Source organism: Aspergillus eucalypticola (genome assembly GCF_003184535.1).
Source record: "Aspergillus eucalypticola CBS 122712 chromosome Unknown BO83scaffold_41, whole genome shotgun sequence".
Classification (NCBI taxonomy): Eukaryota; Fungi; Ascomycota; class Eurotiomycetes; order Eurotiales; family Aspergillaceae; genus Aspergillus; species Aspergillus eucalypticola.
This window is the reverse complement of record NW_020290315.1, coordinates 116,565-135,930: the sequence shown is the minus strand read 5'-3', so window position 1 is coordinate 135,930 and position 19,366 is coordinate 116,565. Positions and strand designations below refer to the sequence as shown.

Here is a 19,366-nt window from a genome sequence, read left to right as displayed (position 1 = left end):
ACTACTTACTACACAAAAACATTGTATCCATGTAAATTCGTTGTTTTCGCTGCATGTGTCAGGGGTTCTACTGCGCTCAAGACACAGGTACTAGTATACTTGGCTTTACCCAGCGATGGTTGGCCGTCTTGATGGCTGGGGTCGGAGAAATAATCCATCACTGATGACGGAAGACATTGGGAAAGGTGATCTACCAAACCAACCATCCTCATTCAACCAAAACAGTATTGCTAATGGAATTACCTCATACAGGTTATGGCCACATCGCCGGATCAATCATTTTCTTTTCTTTCCCATTTTCTATATTTTTACAGCTTACTACCTGGGTTGGTAAAAGCCGAAACCGCACCTAGGCGAGGCCCTGTATCGAATACTTAGTAAGTACTATTACTTACTGGTCCGGAACGGACTTGATTGTGATTGGCCAGTACGCAAAACCCTTGAACTTGGAAGTTCTCTTTCTTTAGGTACTATTTTACATGGCATTCTGTATCACAAGAAGTAGCATAGCCATAGCCCATCATCAACATTTGCCCCAACTTCAGGCCGCCTTAAAAGAGGGGCCTGGTGTTCCCCTCGGCCGATGTTAGCCGAGAAAGTTTGAGTCTATCTTAATTAGAATGAGACCACGTTTGTTATACTTATTATAATAATTTTCCTTCTCTCACGGTATACACTGTGTTTGTTTTTGTTCCTTGGTCACCCTCATCTACCCTCCCTGAACTAGTAGAGAACAGCCCACTCAATACCTCGGTAAGTAGTAGCATCTTTCATCATCCCGAAAACAGCAGTCGTAGGTGTTCATACTTTAAGATTGGCAGGACTGTTAACAAAACTGGCCTATAGAGTAAGGCTCTGACCCCGAATTCCCCGGGTTATAGTGGGTCTCCTATGAACCAAGTCTTAAGTACTCATAGACTAGTAACTAGTACTTCGAATGTCTCTTTCACGCAACGGCTGCATGCAAATCGGATTTTCCTGGACAGCATCACCCGATCCGGCAGGTCCTACATGGGCCTCAGGGACCGAGATACTCGTAGACAGAACCCATAATCTGTAGCCTTTCTCAGTCACAACTAGTGCCGCAATAGGAACGTCCACAATACCTCCCGTTTTCAAGGTACCAACGGCGGGAAGAAATCAACAATAACACTGGTGTAGACCAGTAGCTCCTGAACACGTGATCAACATTGTGTTGTACCTGATCAGAGAGGGATGAAGGTATGCCAGTTTGTTGACTCACAGCAGTCTACAGCTTCATACAAACTTTGGCACCATCCCTGACCTAGTGACTGTCATCTTGTGCGCCGTAGCCTAATGATTTTCCCGGGAACGCTAGAGCATACTAGTGTACGACCTCCCGGGACAATTGCTCTTCAAAGACGAGGGAATGCGGTCTTCATCGGAAGTGTCAAAGAAACTTCTCAGGATTTCAGATTTCGGTCTTGTTGTAGTGTAGTGTAGGTAGTCCTGTCTGCTGTCTTTGTCTCCGATCAAACTTCTATTGGAGATTTCTTCTTCTTTTTTATTATTATTATTATTATTATCATTATTATTGCCCTTTCTGCAGAAATATGAATCGAGGGGTTCCAAAGAGGGCAAAACAAAAGCAAATAATATATAAAAGAAAAATGAATACCTAGCAAGGAAGACAACCCGAAAGAGGAGGGATGTGTGAAAAATGAAGAGCAAATGAGGGTCTCTCTTTCAGTGGATTAACTACTAAGTGATTTCAAGTCCTTAGTATCTTTTCTGACGAATTAGGAGTGTTGCGGGGTGCAATACCGATCCCAAATACCCGTCTTCGGCTTCACGGAGGTGGATTCTTTCTTTTTTCTTCTTTCATTTGATCTTAACCTTGGTTGTGCTCCGCATAGTAATCCGAGGAAAGAAGCAACAAACGGGATCTCAGCTTGTTCAGATGCTTTTTGGTCTGAGAGCGTGGTAATCCACACCGGTCCAGCGTATCAGCTTCTCTTGTTCAACTTAAAACCCCTTCGGTAACTGTAAAGTAAAGTAAAGTAAAGTAACCGAATTAAGAATGTGTTGTCTTCATTCGTGGGTACCTTAGGTAATTCCCTTCAAGCTAAACTCGATCCAGGGAAAGGTAAAAAGAAAAAGTGGACGTTTTGACTTCTGTACTTTATCCGTACTGTGAGCCAAATCCCCGAAACGTCTGGCCAGTCCGTCTCAGCTCTTTCTCTCTCTCTCATTTCTCTCTCGCGCGCGCTCTCTGTCTAGTCCCTCCACTCTTCCCCCTCCCCTCCCTCCCCTCCACTCCACTCTCCTCTCCTCTTACCAGTTCATTTTCTTTCTTTATTTCTCTTCTTCTATTTATTTTTCCAATTTGTTTTTTTTTTATTATTTTTATTCTTCTATTTTCTAACCTTTTTCTTTTTTTTATTTTATTTTTAAAATTTTCTCACTTTCCCCTTCTCCACCATCCGCCCCTCTCTTGCTGGCTCTTGCTGCGGCCCCATCGCCGGGTCCGTCTGCCTGTCCCTTCCTCTCTTATCTCCTCCCGAAATCCCCATCCATGCCAGCCTAGGCTCGCTCCGGATCTTGTCTAGTGAATCGTTAACTTCTTTGGACACTCTTTCCCTGAGGAATCACTCCCGTCTCCACCAGCCACAAGCTGCTTTCTCCAAATGCACTGACTTCGGGCGAATCCGATCCACTCCAGGCGGTGGCTGCTTGCTGCTTCTGCTATCATCACTATTACCACTACTACTTCTATTACTCCTCCTACTCACTTACTTACACTCCGCATTTCTTCATGATCTTTTCCTACTTGCTACTACTTGCTGCAAACTACAACTACCGCCACTACTGCTCCTCCTCCTCTTCCACCTCTTCCACCTCTTTCTCCCCTTCTCCCCTTCTTCCCTTGTACCTTCCCGATACTTTGCCATTACTCTTTTCTTATCCCACTTTAGGTGGTCTATTCCTCTCCTCCTTCGTCGTCTTCTTCTGTCCCTAAATCGCGCCAGTTACGTCCGCGGCTGGCTTCTCTTGGGGTCCAACCCTTCCATGTACTCTCTCCCCTCTAGCTTAACCCGCGTCCTCCGCGCTCGTCGCGACCATTTTGCTTCATCCTTGCCGATATCGACTCGTCTTTGAATTCTGTCCTTCGTCGGCCTCTTCATGCACTTTCATCCGGCCTCTTCTACCTATTGAGTCTGAACGCTTCCCGGCATTATAAAGATACTGATTTTACCTCAATCATCTCGGTTGTCCTAAACGCTTCGTGTCCTGCCGCCCCGCCATGGAGGGCTTTGACACCATGGCTATGCCTTACCTGGCCAGCCCGTTATCGCTCGGTAATATGCAGAGCACCGATTACCTCAATTCAATGTCCGGCATGGACCTGCCTGAACAACGTTCTAATTTCGACTCCGAAACATTCGTGAGGTGAGTTGAGCTGACATCCTTCCCTCCATAGTTCGCGTCTGACATACAATCCCGCTAGTGGGGACGACATCGCATTTTCTCAACATGCTTTACCTACCGCATCGTTGAAACGATTTCCCTCTGGTTATGAAGATCCGTTTACAGACATGGTCGCTCCGTTCGAACCTGCGCCGCCCGAGCAACCTCCTGATTCTATAGATCATAACAATAAACTACTGAGCTTCTCCATGCCTGTGTACGGCTTCACTCTCTTAGATTACTCTCTACGCCGCACCTCAATATCGCTCTCTGCTCAGCTGCACGGCATGTTCTTTCTTGCAGAGTCGCCTTGGACCACATCCCCTGCCGAGAATGCCCCGCCTCAGCAGGGAGCGGAGCTGACGTGCTACCGCCGAAACCTGTTTCAGATAACAGGCTCTGTTACCCTCCCACGGAGCTTACGCTACATTATGACGGAGCAAGGCGACCGGATCCCTATTCTGGCCCAAGAACTCACTGTGTCTGCTACGGAGTCCGTTGAAGGCAATTCCGTCAAGATAATCTCGGTTCCTTGGAAGACACCCGCCGCAAATGTGAATCCTACAGCTGAAGATGGGAACAATGTTTCTAGCGGAAACGGTGGTAACCCTAATAGCAACACTCCTACTATCAAGGTTGAAAAGGAGCCACCTCCGATTCCATTAGATATCATGGCCGGACAAGACCTCGATACTGACTACGCCACCTTCCCTATTGCCTGGAAACGACTTCAATTCCGCGTTGCTACTGCGAATAATGGGCGCAGAAAAGAGCTCCAACAACACTTCGTTATTCGTTTGAAGGTTGTAGCTACGCTGTCTACCGGTGCCAAGATACCAGTCTGCGAGGTACAGTCGGGCCCTGTCATAGTCCGAGGCCGGAGCCCACGCAATTTTCAGTCTCGCAAAGACTTGCCATTGAGCAACAGTGCTGCGGCGTCGCGCAAAAGCGCACAAGCAGCTCAGTCGGCTGCTGTCAACCGAACCCCAACCGGTGATTCTGCGCCACATCCCGGCGCAGCACCGGCCAAGGCCAAATCCACATTGAAGAGCAGTTCCCCAGAGACGTCTACGTCCCAAGGTGGTGTAGTTGGCCAACAAGCTTCCCCGGATTGGGCGCAAGTGCCGCCTCCCGTTGGCGGTGTGCATCCATCGACGACTTTGCCTCACTCGACGGTATATACTCAGTCTAGCCCGGAGTTCTCACGGGATACAGAAGCCCAGCGACATCCAGTTGCCGCCCCTATCAATCTATCGCTCCTCGAAGATGATGATGGCAATGGTTCGGTCAACCCAGCTGATTCGGCCAGGCCGGCCTCCTCATATACAAATGATATGTCACACAAGCTTATGAACATGGATAATTCTGCAGCCCCTCCGGCCAAGATGCGCAAGTTGTCTCATGGCTTACCCGAAACACAATCGCGAAGCTCGTCCTCTCTACCCTTACTGAATAATACCAATATGCAGCAGCCCTTCGCTTCGACGCTCCCATTTCCAAATGAGAGCGCTGACTTGTTATATGAGTATTTCCCCTTGGGCTTGGATGATTGGCAAGCACCAGTCGATGCAGTATATCGACCACATGTAGTGCACCATACAAACCTACCTGAAGTGAAGTTTGTTGCTGCGCGCGGACGAAGCAAACGATATTTCGCTGCAGAAGATGTCTTTTAACGATGAAATGGGTGATGAGAGCCATCGGGGTTGGTTTCATGCATCTGCAGTCGGGCTTGAGAGCAGGTTTCCTAGACTCCAGCAACTGCTCCAATTGTGTCTTTGATTGCTTGTGCATCCTGCGTTCGCCCACACTGCCTGGCAGGCTGGTTGAATATGAACCAGAGCTCTTCCTCTGGCAGACACCAGCCTAGTCCGTCACTTCCATCCCTGTTTACCCTTTCACGCATCCTTCTTCCACCACGTTTCGTTCCCCTTATCTCCTGTCTCGCTTCTATACTTTCTCGTCTTTATCTGGGTTGTTCTCTCTCTCTCTCTTCCTCTCTATTTATTCCCCCTCCCATCTGGGTCTTGGGATGTACGGTTATTTTATTACGACCCTTCCCTGGTAAGGATAAGTCGCGGCGCGATGGAGTCACGGATAGGAAGCGGCTTTTGGACTTTGCGCCTTTCGGGCGTGATTTTCTTCGATTATCTTTTTTTTTTCTTTTTTTTTTTTTTTTTTTTTTTTTTTTTCACATTTCTTCCACTCTATTTCTCGGACTCGGCTCCCTATTCATTTCTGTTTCTCAGGTTGCCATCCCTCTTCCATCATCCTGCTTTCTTCTTCTGGTTGCATATATGTGAAAGGAGGTTTTGTCTGGTAATTATTTTCGCCGGCTACGGGACCGAAGAAAGAGTATTGCTCGGCTGGTCGTCTGGAACGTTCCTGTACCAAAATTTGTTTTTACATTTGTCTTCATCGGTCGGTATCTGTGATGCACTGCACTTGCGTTTCGTGCGCACTGTTTTGGTTCTATATGGGGAAACTACAATGTGTAATAATTATCCACGTTGAACGAATTGCAGGTATACACGGAACTAGCCCTTACAATATACATGTTGACGTGAATTTACTTCATGCGAGCATGGAGTAGCGTTCCGATGCACTCAACCTGCCCAATTGTATCTGTGACAACACTCTAGCCAAGTTTTCGTAGAAAGTTCGGTTTCTGATCTAGCCAGCCGGCACTCCGGGCTAGTACAGATTATGAGCAACAGGTTTCTTAAGGGTTGGTGTAGTTAGAGATAGCCAAGGCCATCACCACTAATGGCCTCAAGGTCGGCCTTTATCTCCCATTCACGTGCACCCACGCGTCCTGCGATCTCTGTCTTGCGTTGCTTGCTCATATCTATCCATTTAAACAAGAGATTACCGTCGAGCATACCCCTACCAGCTGTGCCATCGCTCTCCACAGCTCGGAAGGCTCGAGGATTGAGACCGCAGGGGTGTTCCAGTGTATTCGTCAGTTGTGACTGTAAAGCAGACAATCTGCGGTATGACTCTTCAGGCATGCAGGTAATCAAGCCAAGAGAGCCGTTTTGTGTGGTCATCAGGACTTGGTGGAGGGCGCTCTGGTTGTCGATATCCATATCGTCCGAATTGGAAATCATTTTCTCTGAAGAGACCATTGTACGTGGTAGAAGAGTCAACGTGGAGGCGAAGTTGCCCGTATGAAATTTACTGCGGCTAAGCAGCTTGTCACCGTTCGAGGATTTGGGATCTGTTGCAATTAGCTGAGTCCTTGAGTATATCCTTTCGGCTGTCCAGTCCTACCTTCCGGATCATACTGCAATACATGGATGTTGCAATCGCTGTCAGCCACAACAATGAATAGCCTTTTACCGTCTGGAAGAAATTCAGCCGCGGACACTTCAAGGTAGTCTAGATCCTTGGCAAAAAGGCTCATTTTGTAGGGCTCCTCCTAGAAAGCGGACATGTTAGCTTGATATGCTCATGTTGGTTCCATAGTGACCGAGCATGGGGACAATACCGAATAGCCTGCGAACCATATTCCTTTCACGGCATCGCCAAGGATGCACATCCCAGTGCCTTTGAGCTCTTTCACGACACTGACATAACACTGCATATCCATGAAAGCAACAGGGAGAAGGCTACCATCCTCCTTGAGGCCTCTGACCATACACTTTTGTCCTTGTGCCACCAGGACGAAGCCCTGCCCGCCAATTTCAGATAGGGCAGTCACGGCACCCTTCACTGATTCTTTACCGATAAGCTTCAACTTGCGATCTGTCTCAGGGTCGTCTGGGTCTGGAACAACCTGCACGACCTCGAAAACATAGATGCAGCCGCGTGAGGGTATGTCTTCGCCCCGGGCGAACGCAGTACCCACGACAATCAAGTCCTTGCGTTCGTGGGTGTTTTCCGATATTTCAAGGCTTATGTTCTTGATTGCCATGACGTACTCGTCTGTGCCGAGGGAATAACTGTGCAAGTGAAGAGTTAGGATGACCTAGTCTTAACGCTGCAGATGATGACTTCATACCTGTCGATGATAGACCATGTATTGGGGCTAACAAGCTTTATAAAGCTTCCACGCGCCGATGGGAAAAACGAAATAGCTAGACAGTTTCAGCCTGGTCCCCTGAATTGGGTAGATAGAGCACAAACCTTCATTACGCCATTCTGGGTGCAACTCGTCATCGTCGGGCAATTTGAAATCAGTTGCATGACACGTCCCTAGTACGTACATCCCGGAAGAGGTGGAATAAGCTAAGTGATCAACTTGTTCTCCTAGGTGCACCTTTTTCAAAGTCCACTGGTAATCGAATCGTGTCATAGGGGGCAGTTGGCAAAATCGAACCGTACTCTGCCCACTAGGTTAGCATATCAATATAACGGATTATCCTGACATTGCGAACCTGCGAGTCCATAGAGATAAACCCCCTACTACATTCAGAGGTATCTAAGCTGCTTACACACCGGGGATTTTCCCCTCTCAAGCGCAGAAAGTGTGGCGCACTTGCAGATGTTCTGAGAACGAAGCCTGCTGAAGCACCAGGCATGAATACAGCACTGAGTCCCGAGATATCGGGCATGATGCGCAGTGGCCTAACCCTGTAATCTGACCCACTGGGCTGTGTTGAGTCGACATCAGGTGAGATCTTCGGCAGAACACTGTTGTTTTCTTTGGAAAACTTCAGGGTGTGAATCTCTCCGGTTGGACCTGTTGGAATCACAAAAGCTTTGTAGATTATCAAGTCATCGGTTTCAGATCGTAACTATCAGGGCTTCGGTTAGCGCACCAGAGCTAGTGATGAGAGGCAGTCTAGAGTGACCAGTATGGTGGCATACAATCAAGTACGGCGAAGCACTCCATGTTTCACCGAGATCAGCAACGATTGCCTCTACCAAATTTTCACGTGTGCCAGACCGCTTGGGTGGCTCACTGGATAACAGAGGCGACAGGCCGTCCAGCCCCTCGATTATCGATAGCAGCTTTTGATCGCGGACGCGATATACCTGATGAATTCGGAAGCATTAGATGCCATCAACGCGGGGTAGAAGACGATCAGAGCAGGAAATCTCGCATAGTGGGTTCATGATACTTACGAAGAGCTTGGAATCATGGCTGAGTAGAAATAGAAACATATCGTTCTTGACCGGCTCACTCAGTGTTCGATCAACGGAGGAAAACAACCCAGTTTTATCGCTGTACAAGCAACAGGATATCCACTTTCCAGACGCTACATCCTCACCAAGGTCTACTTCATCAAGGTCTCCACTGTCGTCTGCTTGAAGGAACAATAACGTAGAATCGTCCCGTAGAATTGCAAGACAAGAGTCGGCCAAACTGGCACTAACAGCCATTCGTTCATCATTGGTGTCATCGTCCCATATCGGGTATATTTGAATTAAACCCAGGTCTGTTCCGTCAGAAAAATTACATCGACACCGGGCGCGGTGTGAACTTACCAATGTCATAACTCCGCACCTCATTCTTCAGGACTTGAACCACGCGCTTCCTGCTTTCCTGTGTCCCAATGTTGATTGTCACATCTTCGTTGGGATTAAAATCGGGCGCTCTGAAAGGCTTTAGATCATGGCCATCCACAACGAAGATGAGCGATTCTTCCCTATCGGAAGCTTTGGCCTCTGTTGCAATAACATAGCATCGCTGCGATCGTTGCCCTAGCTTCTCAGACGTTCTCGAGACAGCTTCTTCCTCCCAAGTCAATGAAGCTGTCCAGATACTGTCTACTGACTCAAGTGAAAATGAGGCGACGACATGGGGATCGATCTCGCGGGCCATTACTACCAAACCGCCACTTTTGTGTGAGCCTTGGGAAGCTACTATTTGCAGCTCTGGAGAAGTACTATCAGTACGATCGCCTCCCTTTTCTTGGTTCATGGGTAGCCTCCTTCCCATGGTTATGTCCCTCAAAGGGCCAATGTTGATAAGCTTATCGTGCATCCGGAAGTCATACAGCCCGAAAGCAGATGATTCTCCTGATGGACGGCGGCCGGTAAGTGTTGTGTCCGGGGACGTAGAATAAAGATCGTCTTCATACACATCGTCCTCACTCTGGTCCTCTTCTGACATATCCGCAGAGTCATCTATCGCTTGCTTTGCTTGCAGACGGTGCTTTTTTGTGCTGGAGGATGAACAAGAATAGCCTAAAAGCACCGAATCGCCATCCTCGCTGCCCAGGAAAATTTTCCCATCACCTATGAAGGTTGAAGTAGCTGCCGCGGAATTCATGGAGGTAAGACCTGCGTGAGCCGGCAGCAGGTGAACCGAGATCCCAGAGACTGACCTCCCATCTAACTTGAATTTCACGATGGCCATCTCCCCGGTAGAAAGCACCAAAAGCATGTCCCCACTGCTATCCCCGAGACACTCAACGATACAATTCTCAAGACGTAGTGCCAAATCGGATTGGTCTGTCATAGAAAATGATGAAACTTGTCTTGAGAACTCGTTAACTCCAACGGCATTTGTCTTGCCTGCCTGGTCAATATGCACTAATTCATTGGACCCGATCAATAAAGCACCGCCGACAGGAGGTGGGAGGGCCATCACCCTAAACAGATCACTAGGCAGCCTTGACACGGAAAGTAATATCGTGGATGCTTGCTGCTCCAAATCTAGCGTAAACACAGTATAGAAAACCACGTCTTTTCTTTCAGGCAGGAGGGCACTTGATGTTGCAACTTGAGAATATAATATGCCAAAGGTCGGTTCCCTATACTCGTATAGGAAAGCAAGGCTTATCGGGTGGAGTATGGAAGGATCCAATGCCGTCAAGGGCAGAACAAAAGACGGGGCATATGGAGTTTGATACGCAATACCCTCTTTGGCCTTATCAGCGCCACCTCCGAGATCGTGGTCAGTTGTCATTCCTTCCCCGAGGTCTGACCCATAATCATCCATCACCAGGTCATCTCCTGGCTGGTGGAAAGGAATAATGGCGAGATTCCGAATTCCAAAGTTGAATATCGCACATCTACTGCTTGGGTCCACACTGAGGATGCTGCCACAGTTTTTCAGGTCAGGAACCCATGGACTACGGGTCAGATCATCTCGCTCGTAATAATGAATGGAGATGGTGGAGATGCTTCGACGCTCTGGGTCCCATTCAATCAAGCTAAGTTTGGCATTCCGGAAGGCGACCAAAACAGCTTCTCCGCCGCTCCTGCTGTTGAGAACCTTGACCCGACAAAGACCAGTTACAGTTCCCGAAAGTGAATACTCTTTTTCCAGGAGGAGCTTCGTCAATTCCTGCTGGGCGTCGGCTCCTTCCGCATGTGAGGTAACTTTATGCAGCGAATAGATCTGAAGCAGTGATGTTCTAACCACCATCAGATCATTTGATGTTGCCGCAAGGAAAGGGACCGCCAAAGCATGGGTGACCCCAGTCGGGGGCAATAGTTCAGTATAGCACTGCATCATGCGTTTGCCAAACCAGAAATTTGCTTTGCCCAGGAGTGTTTGACTCTCCTCGTCAAACCCAGTTTACTCTACTGACCTGCGCAAACGGCAGCATTGCCAGAAAAGTAAGAACGGGCTAAGCAGATGATTGTTGTGAAGAAAGAATATGATTGTGTTAAGCCTGGGATGACGGCGACGAGAATAAATAGTAAACCCAAGCTTTATCATAACATTCCTAGCTGGGACGGGCATGATTGGAGGTTCCGTGCTTCAAGTGCGACGCAACACGTGACAATACATCTGGCCTCCCAGACGATGACGTAATACATGCGGACTTTTTGACCCCAAAAATGAACGTTAATTGTTGGTGGTCCTCAACAACTAATCTTTTTCTCTACCTGCCTGCCTTGCTCATATTTATCGTCATGCCCGTCTTGAGTGATTTGGGTATGAATACAACTTGAAACAGGATAGGATCTAGCTCGTCTATCCATTTACTCCGATGTGAAAAATCCATCGGATCTGGAGTCTTGACAATACATGCACCCAACCCTTTGCGGAACTGTTGTCTTTCGCCTTTCGTAGGGCCTAATCTATCGCTATAACCAAGATGGCCCTCTTACAAACATCCCTTATATGGGCAGTTTACGCTATTGTGGTAGCTGTTCTGGTAATGGTAGCGTCGGTGTTCATCTATACATATCAAACGCCTCGGGATCGCTCTTCAGTTGTGACGTTCACGTGTATTGTCGCGATTACAAGTTTACTTGCCACTGTTCTCTTGTTGCCCGTGGATGTTGCTTTAATATCCTCTACCACATCCTCGAAGCTTGGTCAAAGAAAACCTTGGGCCACTCAGGATGAAGTAGACAAGATTGTTTCTCTATTAACGGCTGTGTACTATCTCCTCTACTCGCTTGATGCATTCCTATGCCTTCTCGCAATTCCATTTGTCTATTTCTGGTACGAAGAATACGATGAAGTGGCTGTCGAATCCGGTGAGCAATCTGCTGCCAAACGACTCTGGACCGCGTTTAAGTACACTATCTCGTTTATTGCGATAGTGGTTGTGCTTTTCATTGTTGGCTTTCTTGTCCCTGTTTCGAATATTAAGGACAGCAATTTTTCAGAATATCTCAGGAAGCTTCTGGCTGAGAATCGTGAGATCTCCCTTCGCCTCCCTCCAGCATATCCTTATTTCCCCCTTTTTCTAAAATTTAAAAGAAAAGAGAATACCTGTTCATCATAATTTAATACTGATTGGTTTCCATTTAGGCGGCGAGAGGGTTATTACATTCACCCTTGGGTTATTGATAACTCTGGGGCTGTTCCTTTATGTCTTATATACCTCAACGGGCCTTGCCGTTCTTCCCATGAGGATGATACGGGCAGCTCCATCTGTGTCAGACATGACCTGGAAAGCATCGACAGGTGCACAGCTCGAATCTAATCGAGAGCGTCAGCGCCAGCTGGAAGGGCGCTGTAGAGGAGATCCGGGTCTCCTCTCTTCTAAGGAACGTAGAGAGCTCGATACCCTCGTTCGAGATGAAAGGACGCTTATTAGGCGGCAACGCTTGGCAGAAGAGGCTGACGGTGAAGGTCGAGGCCGATTTATGAGGGCATGGCTAAAGATCACGGCTTTCTTCCGCCCATTAAAGCTCCTAGGCGGCATTGCCATTCTTTTAGTCGCACTCATGATATGGATATCGATGCTCTTGACGGCAATTGACAAAGCCAAGAATTCTATGTGCAAACAACGTTGCGGATACATACTCAGTCGCATTGGGGTTTTCAATCCCATGAACTGGGTATTCGTTCAATCAGCAAAGGTATTTCCGATCGACTACGCCGTCTTTACAGTAGTTGTTCTGTTGTTGTTTGGCAGTTCAGTGGTCGGGATATCTACCATTGGCATTCGCTTTCTATGGATCAGAATATTTCGGATCAGATTGGGGCACACGTCTCCACAAGCCCTGCTTCTGACCACTGCCATGCTGATATTGACAATACTAGCTTTGGACTATTCGATTCCCATGCTTGTTGCACCCCAGTACGCAACTTTTGGACCACAAACATTCTGCGATCGCCCCCCGGGCCAGCAATCGGATTGTTTGACTAACAAACGCCTGATCAAGCCATGCTCGGAACTAACAGACAACACGGCTGCCAAGCAAGTCTGCACACCCAGCGTCACTAGTATGTTCCTCAACCGCGTGACGATAAGCTATCCCTTTTTCGGCACAGTATTTTTCTGGTCTCAATTTATCTTTCTCGGTAAGTGGGAACCTCCAGTCTTCATAAAATCTAGCCACAGGCTTATGAGATCTAAAATCTCAGGTGTCTACTTGCTCGTCTTGGTCACCTCTTTCATCCGCCATCCGAAACTTGATGAACGTCTACTAGACCAGGAAGCTGAGGAGGCTGAGGAGGAACGGCTACTGACAAGCTCTGGGAGAGGTGTTAGTGACACCTATCATAGTGTCGGAGGACGAAACAACTTCTCAACCAGAGCAGGGGAGTAGGTTATTTGGACGTATATGGCCTTATCAAGTCGATATCGAGGAACAGTGATAGTCTGGATGGTAACCTTTCGGTCTAAATTATCTATTGCCATGCGAAGGAAACAGTAGGGCTTCATTAAATACATTATATGATAAGCTGTGATAATGTGTAATTTTCTGCGGTTTCAGTATGAGGTCTGGAAACGGAGAAGGCTCAAAGAACTGAACCGCCCTCGAGTAATTGTTACGACTTGAGGCGGTCGTTCAATAAAGCGAGGGCACTTTCGAAAGCCTCCACAACATCGACATCTGAGTCATCGTCAGCAAATTATACATACAAACGGGTTTAGCTGAGACTGATTTTACGTACAGTGTTTACGTTTCAGTTCTAGATCTTCTTCAGATGTCTGAACATGTTTCATTTGTGTCTTAAATCTACAATAATATCAGTGATTGTGTTGAAGACTTCGGGGACTTGGGAGGACCAACCTTTTTAAAGCTCTGATTTCATCGCGCATAACAGTTGTCTCCGACCACGCCATGAAGATCTAAAAGAGAATATCAGATAAAGGCCACGAGATCAATGACGGCTATAAACACCTCAAGCAACTTGGAGACACGGTTACGTAAGTCTCTTTCAGCATTCTCATGCTTTTCCATAGAAGCGAGGTATTCTTCTTGGAGTTGGTCCCAATCATAGTCCATTAGGTTTCCTGAAGGTGGAGACATATACTGCTGAAGTGTCCTCAGAGACTCGGTGCGAAGGTCGTCCTGATGCAGATCACTACCCGGGACATTGGAGCTTGCAAAGTCCCTGTTTAGAGAAGTCATGCCGATGATTAGATTATAGCTTCTCGGGCTAAGGATCAGCGTCGAATAGGAGCAGGAGCAGTAGCAATAGATACAGAGAAGTGAGATCTAAATATATCGTGCAGACATGGACCGCGTGTTATTGCCGATCATGCTCACGTTCGATGCTCAACTAACTGGGTATGTACCAGGGGAACCCTGTCAAATGTTAGCATACGCACCATAGAAATATGCGTGGCTCAACTTACAACCGCCTAGCGCTAGAACTTGCTCTTTTTCGAGTGTATGGCAGAAGTAGCAATTTGTGAACTTAATCTATGGCTCAGTCTAGCATCGAAACTCCCTGAGGGGGAAACGAGATGAGTCAGGTGATCGCAACTATCCACCATACTACATCGCACATACTGCTTCCGATTGATATGTTTATAAAGGCCGAAAGTGGTGATCACCTGCAGGCCCATCTCACCGCGTCGAATTCCAATAACCGCATCATTCAGCTCCTGGAAGCCGCTGATAGTTCCGATTGAGCAGCACTTTATTAAAACCAATAGGCTTCTGCAAACGCAATTATACGTTTCGGTAAGGTATTCAGTGTGTGTAAGGCCAAGCCGGTTGGTATGCTCAATTAACATGCCTCATAACAATACAGCGACCTATAATATTTGTTTATACTAACTTCTCCGTACTGAACCGAAGCTGGTAAATTCTCAGCTGCTGATACTCGGCTGTAAGTTCAGTGATACTGTTACGGATACGCACCTAAGCACAAAGGAGCGGTGTGATGATTACGACAACCGATGTCGCTTACGTAATATATACATATATATGTGCCTCATGTCAAACACCCAGTCCATATATACGATTGGTCAGGTGATGTGACGCAAACGGCGGTCCCCTTCGTTGGCTTCAGATAAGTAAATCCAGTGACACTTATCGATCACATATCGTCCTATGTCATCACTTAATCCGATTAAGACATGAGTGCCCCCCTTTTTCATGATTTGTTCATGCAACCTACGTGCTCGAAGCCAGACAGTCGAGTTGGTATTCCATCACCGGAAGCCCAAGGCCATGCGACTGTGAGCTACGGCGGTATCGATCAACCGAAAGTGAGACAAAACTTTTTGAGATGAGCTGTAATACATGTTTCCGCGCTCCAGCTTCGCGAACCCGGTTTTTCTGCCCTACCTGTGCCCGTAGTCAGCTGTATCAGCTCCGGGTTGAGAACGCGAGGGTCCTGCTTGAGAAACAGTCTATTGCGGAACATATCCAAGCTAGAGTGACCCCTGAGACAACCCAAGCGGAATGGTCAGGTGAAATCAAAGAAACCGCCATTGCTTACCAAAATGGGCTCTCTGCCAAGCGAAGCTTACAGATGATCGCCAAGGGAGAAGCTGAGTCGTGTGAAAGGTTGAGGCTACTCGGTGATCAACTCGAAAACCTGACTGCTGAGATCAAGGACAAAAGACTTGAAATTTCCCAACGCAAACTCGCACTAGCACGACGGCACTCGGACTCTGAATCTGCACAGTATCAGCTCGGCGAGCGGGAAGCTGCAATTCTGGCCAACATCCAGAATAATACTAAAAGGACGGATCATCTCTGGCATTCGCTCCATAGCAAAACTGCAGAGGCCCGAATATTCCTCTGCCGAGAAGCTGCCAATCTTTATGGGCTACAGCGGAAGACAAGGAGTAAGGAAGGATTGTCCCAAGAGGTCTACACGATGGGTGGTATAGATATCATCGATTTGAGGGACATGAACGGAAAGTTACAGCTCTGCGACTTTTGACTTATATCAGTTAGTAATGCTTTGGACAGGTGTCACGCCAGCTTATATATCCACCTCCCTCTTCAATGTTGCTCACCTTCTCGTCCTTGTTTCGCATTATCTGTCTCTCAGACTCCCAGCGGAAATCACTTTACCTCATAAAGACCAGCCTATACCCACTATATGCGCACCTTCTGCGTCCTATCTTTCACGAGACCCAAACTCCGTAACATATTCGCTACGTCGTCCACCATCTGTACCGCCTGGAACTAGAACCACTTCGCCTCGCCCTTCCAGACCTCGGCCCCTCTCCATCGATAGAGCACTTCCGAAACTGGCTAGGGAAGATCCTGGAACATATGCACTATTTCTTGAAGGGGTAACATTGCTGGCATGGAATGTGTCGTGGCTATCTCGAACTCAAGGTATAAACATAACATCAGAGTCCTGGGAAGAAGTTTGTAACGTTGGGAAGAATTTGTGGCAACTCCTTGTGGCACCACCTGCGCAGCCATCGACACTATCAAGAGCCTTTGCTGGACGCGACATACAGGCGAAGATGAGGGTATCAAAGGACTCACCCAGAACTACCATTCAGCGCACAATGTCATTCCCTATGCTAGGGCATTACTCGCATGGGACTGCACATTCCTTTCTGGGTGCTGTCGAGGGGGCTGAATTCATGCGCACATGGAGACTTCCAACTCCAACAAAGATCGTGGATAAGCTGAAATCAGCTCTGTTGGGTGAAATGGCCAGTGCAGAATGGGAGCTGCTGGAAGGCGATTGGGACGACGCAAGTCAGGAACCGAGGGAATCAATGCTTATTCAACATCCATCCACCGATTCTACCTCACCGGAGCGACAGGGTAATACTAATAGCGGGATTAGCGTAAATGATACAGTTGCCGGCGCGAGCAACCTCAGTGGACCTCGTGGACCCACTCGTATGAAGGGTACCAGTGGCTGGACCAAGCTGAGAAACAGGTAGTATTGAATTGAAGAAATTCTACGAAATAGACAGATCCATTTCCATTAGCCAACAGCGCCTGCCAAGAAGTACATTGCACTTAGTATTCTTTTTTTCCCTTATCAAGAAATCTGGGTGAGAATCATCAGATACTAACGTGGCCGTACGGAGAGACCCTTTCGGGCGCACTTATATCTCTCCGAATTGGAATCGACTACCTCGTATTGGGTATCTCAAGGAGCTACGTCCTGCTCTTCACAGCATACTATTATGCCCATATAGAGTAACAACTGATACTCATAGAGGCTACCCTAGTATATTCTTGAGCCTCAATAATAGCTATCTGAAACATCTGTGGTGTGAATCTCGTACGTCGCTCCTTCGAGATTATCCAGATTAGATTATCCAGATTAGTCAATCCAACAATCAAATGCGCAGCGGTTTGATTAGATAAGCGAGAACCACGGAACTGATTGATAAGATTATCTGGACAAACGAGCCGCGTGTCCGGATTACCGGCAAAGTCTCCCTACATGTCGAATAGGCGTTCCTCTCCTTTAGACATGGTAGGTACATCACGTCATTGAGACTGCTCGCTGCCAGAACTTCCGGTATTATCCCTCTCGCAGAACCAACTGTATGTACTCGCTGCATTGTAGAATTGACAACTGCTGACGCGACTTAGGCTGCTTCTGAACCGTTCGTGAGCCTGTGCCGGCGCCCAGTGCATGTTTTCAGGTCATGGATGCGGCGAGAGTACATCGTTATATGACGTTTAGCCGAGAATGGATGGAAACCAAAGGCCGGGTCAGACCGACCCTAGTAGTTCAGGTAAGTTCAGTTTAAAGGGAACATAATGTGGGAGACGCACATATATCTCTCTTTTTGCCTTGACCGGTTCAACTCCAAGCCTGCTCCCCTCCTCACGGCATATTTTCGTTCTCTACTAACGCGAATATTTGTCTGCAGGGACTGAATATATGTTCTCATTAATCTCCGATATTCCTGAATCTGTTTTGCGGACGGAGCTTTCCCGACGGAGTTATGCTCGGGCTTCTAACGATGACACCTCGACTTGCGGATCAAGGGAGCGAGGCGCCTATAACACGCCGATACATGTCTTTGCACTGTTCCTTATCCTTGTGCTTAGCACGCTAGGTACAGTTTACTTTCTCTTTGGCTTCTTGGGTGATTGGCTGTTAACCCATGGTTATATTAGCATGCTCATTCCCTGTTCTTGCTCGTCGGTTCCCGCGCCTCCCAATTCCACGCCGGTTCCTTTTCCTTTCTAGACACTTTGGAACAGGCGTACTCATTGCAACAGCCTTCGTACACCTCCTCCCTACAGCATTTGTCTCATTGACCGACCCTTGTCTCCCTCGTTTCTGGAGCGAGACCTATCGTGCCATGGCCGGCTTTGTGGCTATGATTGCTGTATTCGTGGTGGTTCTCGTTGAGATGTTCTTTGCCCTGAAAGGTGCGGGCCATGTCCATGGGAGCGAATACGACCAGTTGATCAGCGACGTCGGCGCAGATCTCGCAAGTGACGATCAAGAGGAAGACAGTGACTACGGAAACGGATTGGCCGACAATGTCCACCTCGACAGCCTTGGGGAAGACATGACTCTACACTCTCCCGCGTCACTTGGAAGATCCCCGGTCAGTGGGCCTTCAGGATCAAACATTAAGGATTCGGCTGTGTCTACCGAACTCAGCGACAGGGTTTTTGAAGAACCAAGTGCCTTCGAAAATACTCGCGGCAATTCCCATAAGAATCGGGATGAGCAGCCGTGGCATTCTGGTCACCGTCGGTCTCATAGTAGCGTACATCAGGGGACCGACCTCGAGTCATCCAGGCAAAATCCACAGCGCCAATTGCTTCAATGCTTGTTGCTCGAAGCCGGAATTCTCTTCCACAGTATTTTCATCGGAATGGCCCTCAGTGTTGCCACGGGTACATCATTCATCGTCCTTCTTGTGGCTATTTGCTTTCACCAGACTTTTGAAGGATTTGCTCTTGGATCAAGGATAGCGTCTTTGATCCCTGATCTCTTTCCCCCATCATCGTACAGGCCGTGGCTCATGGCGCTTGCCTATGGAACCACTACCCCCATAGGGCAAGCTATGGGGCTTGTTCTGCATAACCTCTATGATCCAGCAAGTACGACAGGCTTACTCACAGTGGGAATAACTAACGCCATCAGTAGCGGGCTATTATTATTTGCGGGGCTTGTTGAACTTCTGGCGGAGGACTTCCTTAGTGAATCAAGCTATGCGACGCTCAGGGGTCAACGACGTGTCGAGGCTTGTGTAGCCGTTGCAGGAGGCGCTCTACTCATGGCATTTGTTGGGGCATTTGCTTGAACATCTCCCAGGACTCCTCTGTTCATGAGGCATTGTAGCCAGTATATCCTAAGAAATATCATCAAGAATACGGCCCAGTCAAGAGCTAATAGCTAATAAGATATCTAGGCGCATCTAGGCGCTTTTGGCTA

The 19,366-nt window shown here is 47.8% G+C and overlaps 6 protein-coding genes across 6 annotated transcripts; 4 read left to right on the top strand and 2 right to left on the bottom strand.

The window, feature by feature from the left end:
• Nucleotides 1–3,123: 3,123 nt before the first annotated feature.
• BO83DRAFT_181937 (NDT80/PhoG-like DNA-binding family protein) lies at nucleotides 3,124–5,141 on the top strand. The gene is made up of 2 exons (XM_025526478.1): nucleotides 3,124–3,411; nucleotides 3,470–5,141. Exons 1-2 carry the CDS (start codon nucleotides 3,266–3,268, stop codon nucleotides 5,103–5,105), a joined length of 1,782 nt encoding a protein of 593 aa, XP_025382645.1. The 5' UTR covers nucleotides 3,124–3,265; the 3' UTR covers nucleotides 5,106–5,141.
• A 791-nt stretch (nucleotides 5,142–5,932) lies between these two features.
• Nucleotides 5,933–11,026, bottom strand: BO83DRAFT_383083 (cleavage/polyadenylation factor CFT1). Its single transcript, XM_025532380.1, has 9 exons — nucleotides 8,863–11,026; nucleotides 8,500–8,813; nucleotides 8,242–8,409; nucleotides 7,809–8,168; nucleotides 7,558–7,756; nucleotides 7,433–7,508; nucleotides 6,920–7,373; nucleotides 6,703–6,850; nucleotides 5,933–6,649 (listed from the first exon to the last, which is right to left on the bottom strand). Exons 1-9 carry the CDS (start codon nucleotides 10,835–10,837, stop codon nucleotides 6,168–6,170), a joined length of 4,176 nt encoding a protein of 1,391 aa, XP_025382644.1. The 5' UTR covers nucleotides 10,838–11,026; the 3' UTR covers nucleotides 5,933–6,167.
• Nucleotides 11,027–11,205: 179 nt separating this feature from the next.
• BO83DRAFT_421404 (putative LMBR1 domain protein) lies at nucleotides 11,206–13,607 on the top strand. The gene is made up of 3 exons (XM_025534992.1): nucleotides 11,206–11,979; nucleotides 12,095–13,093; nucleotides 13,157–13,607. Exons 1-3 carry the CDS (start codon nucleotides 11,430–11,432, stop codon nucleotides 13,339–13,341), a joined length of 1,734 nt encoding a protein of 577 aa, XP_025382643.1. The 5' UTR covers nucleotides 11,206–11,429; the 3' UTR covers nucleotides 13,342–13,607.
• Nucleotides 13,395–14,596, bottom strand: BO83DRAFT_383081 (uncharacterized protein). The gene is made up of 5 exons (XM_025532379.1): nucleotides 14,379–14,596; nucleotides 13,921–14,328; nucleotides 13,810–13,868; nucleotides 13,691–13,755; nucleotides 13,395–13,629 (listed from the first exon to the last, which is right to left on the bottom strand). The coding sequence occupies exons 2-5, from the start codon at nucleotides 14,149–14,151 to the stop codon at nucleotides 13,565–13,567; spliced, it is 420 nt and encodes a 139-aa protein (XP_025382642.1). The 5' UTR covers nucleotides 14,152–14,328; nucleotides 14,379–14,596; the 3' UTR covers nucleotides 13,395–13,564.
• Nucleotides 14,597–15,107: 511 nt separating this feature from the next.
• On the top strand, nucleotides 15,108–16,954 carry BO83DRAFT_412318 (Atg14 domain-containing protein; the record flags this gene model as incomplete). Its single annotated transcript, XM_025534397.1, has 3 exons — nucleotides 15,108–15,170; nucleotides 15,215–15,863; nucleotides 15,952–16,954. 3 exons carry the CDS (start codon nucleotides 15,108–15,110, stop codon nucleotides 16,890–16,892), a joined length of 1,653 nt encoding a protein of 550 aa, XP_025382641.1. The 3' UTR covers nucleotides 16,893–16,954.
• Nucleotides 16,955–17,406: 452 nt separating this feature from the next.
• BO83DRAFT_383078 (putative ZIP family zinc transporter) lies at nucleotides 17,407–19,338 on the top strand. The gene is made up of 4 exons (XM_025532378.1): nucleotides 17,407–17,508; nucleotides 17,557–17,702; nucleotides 17,841–18,029; nucleotides 18,091–19,338. The coding sequence occupies exons 2-4, from the start codon at nucleotides 17,657–17,659 to the stop codon at nucleotides 19,233–19,235; spliced, it is 1,380 nt and encodes a 459-aa protein (XP_025382640.1). The 5' UTR covers nucleotides 17,407–17,508; nucleotides 17,557–17,656; the 3' UTR covers nucleotides 19,236–19,338.
• Nucleotides 19,339–19,366: the final 28 nt, after the last annotated feature.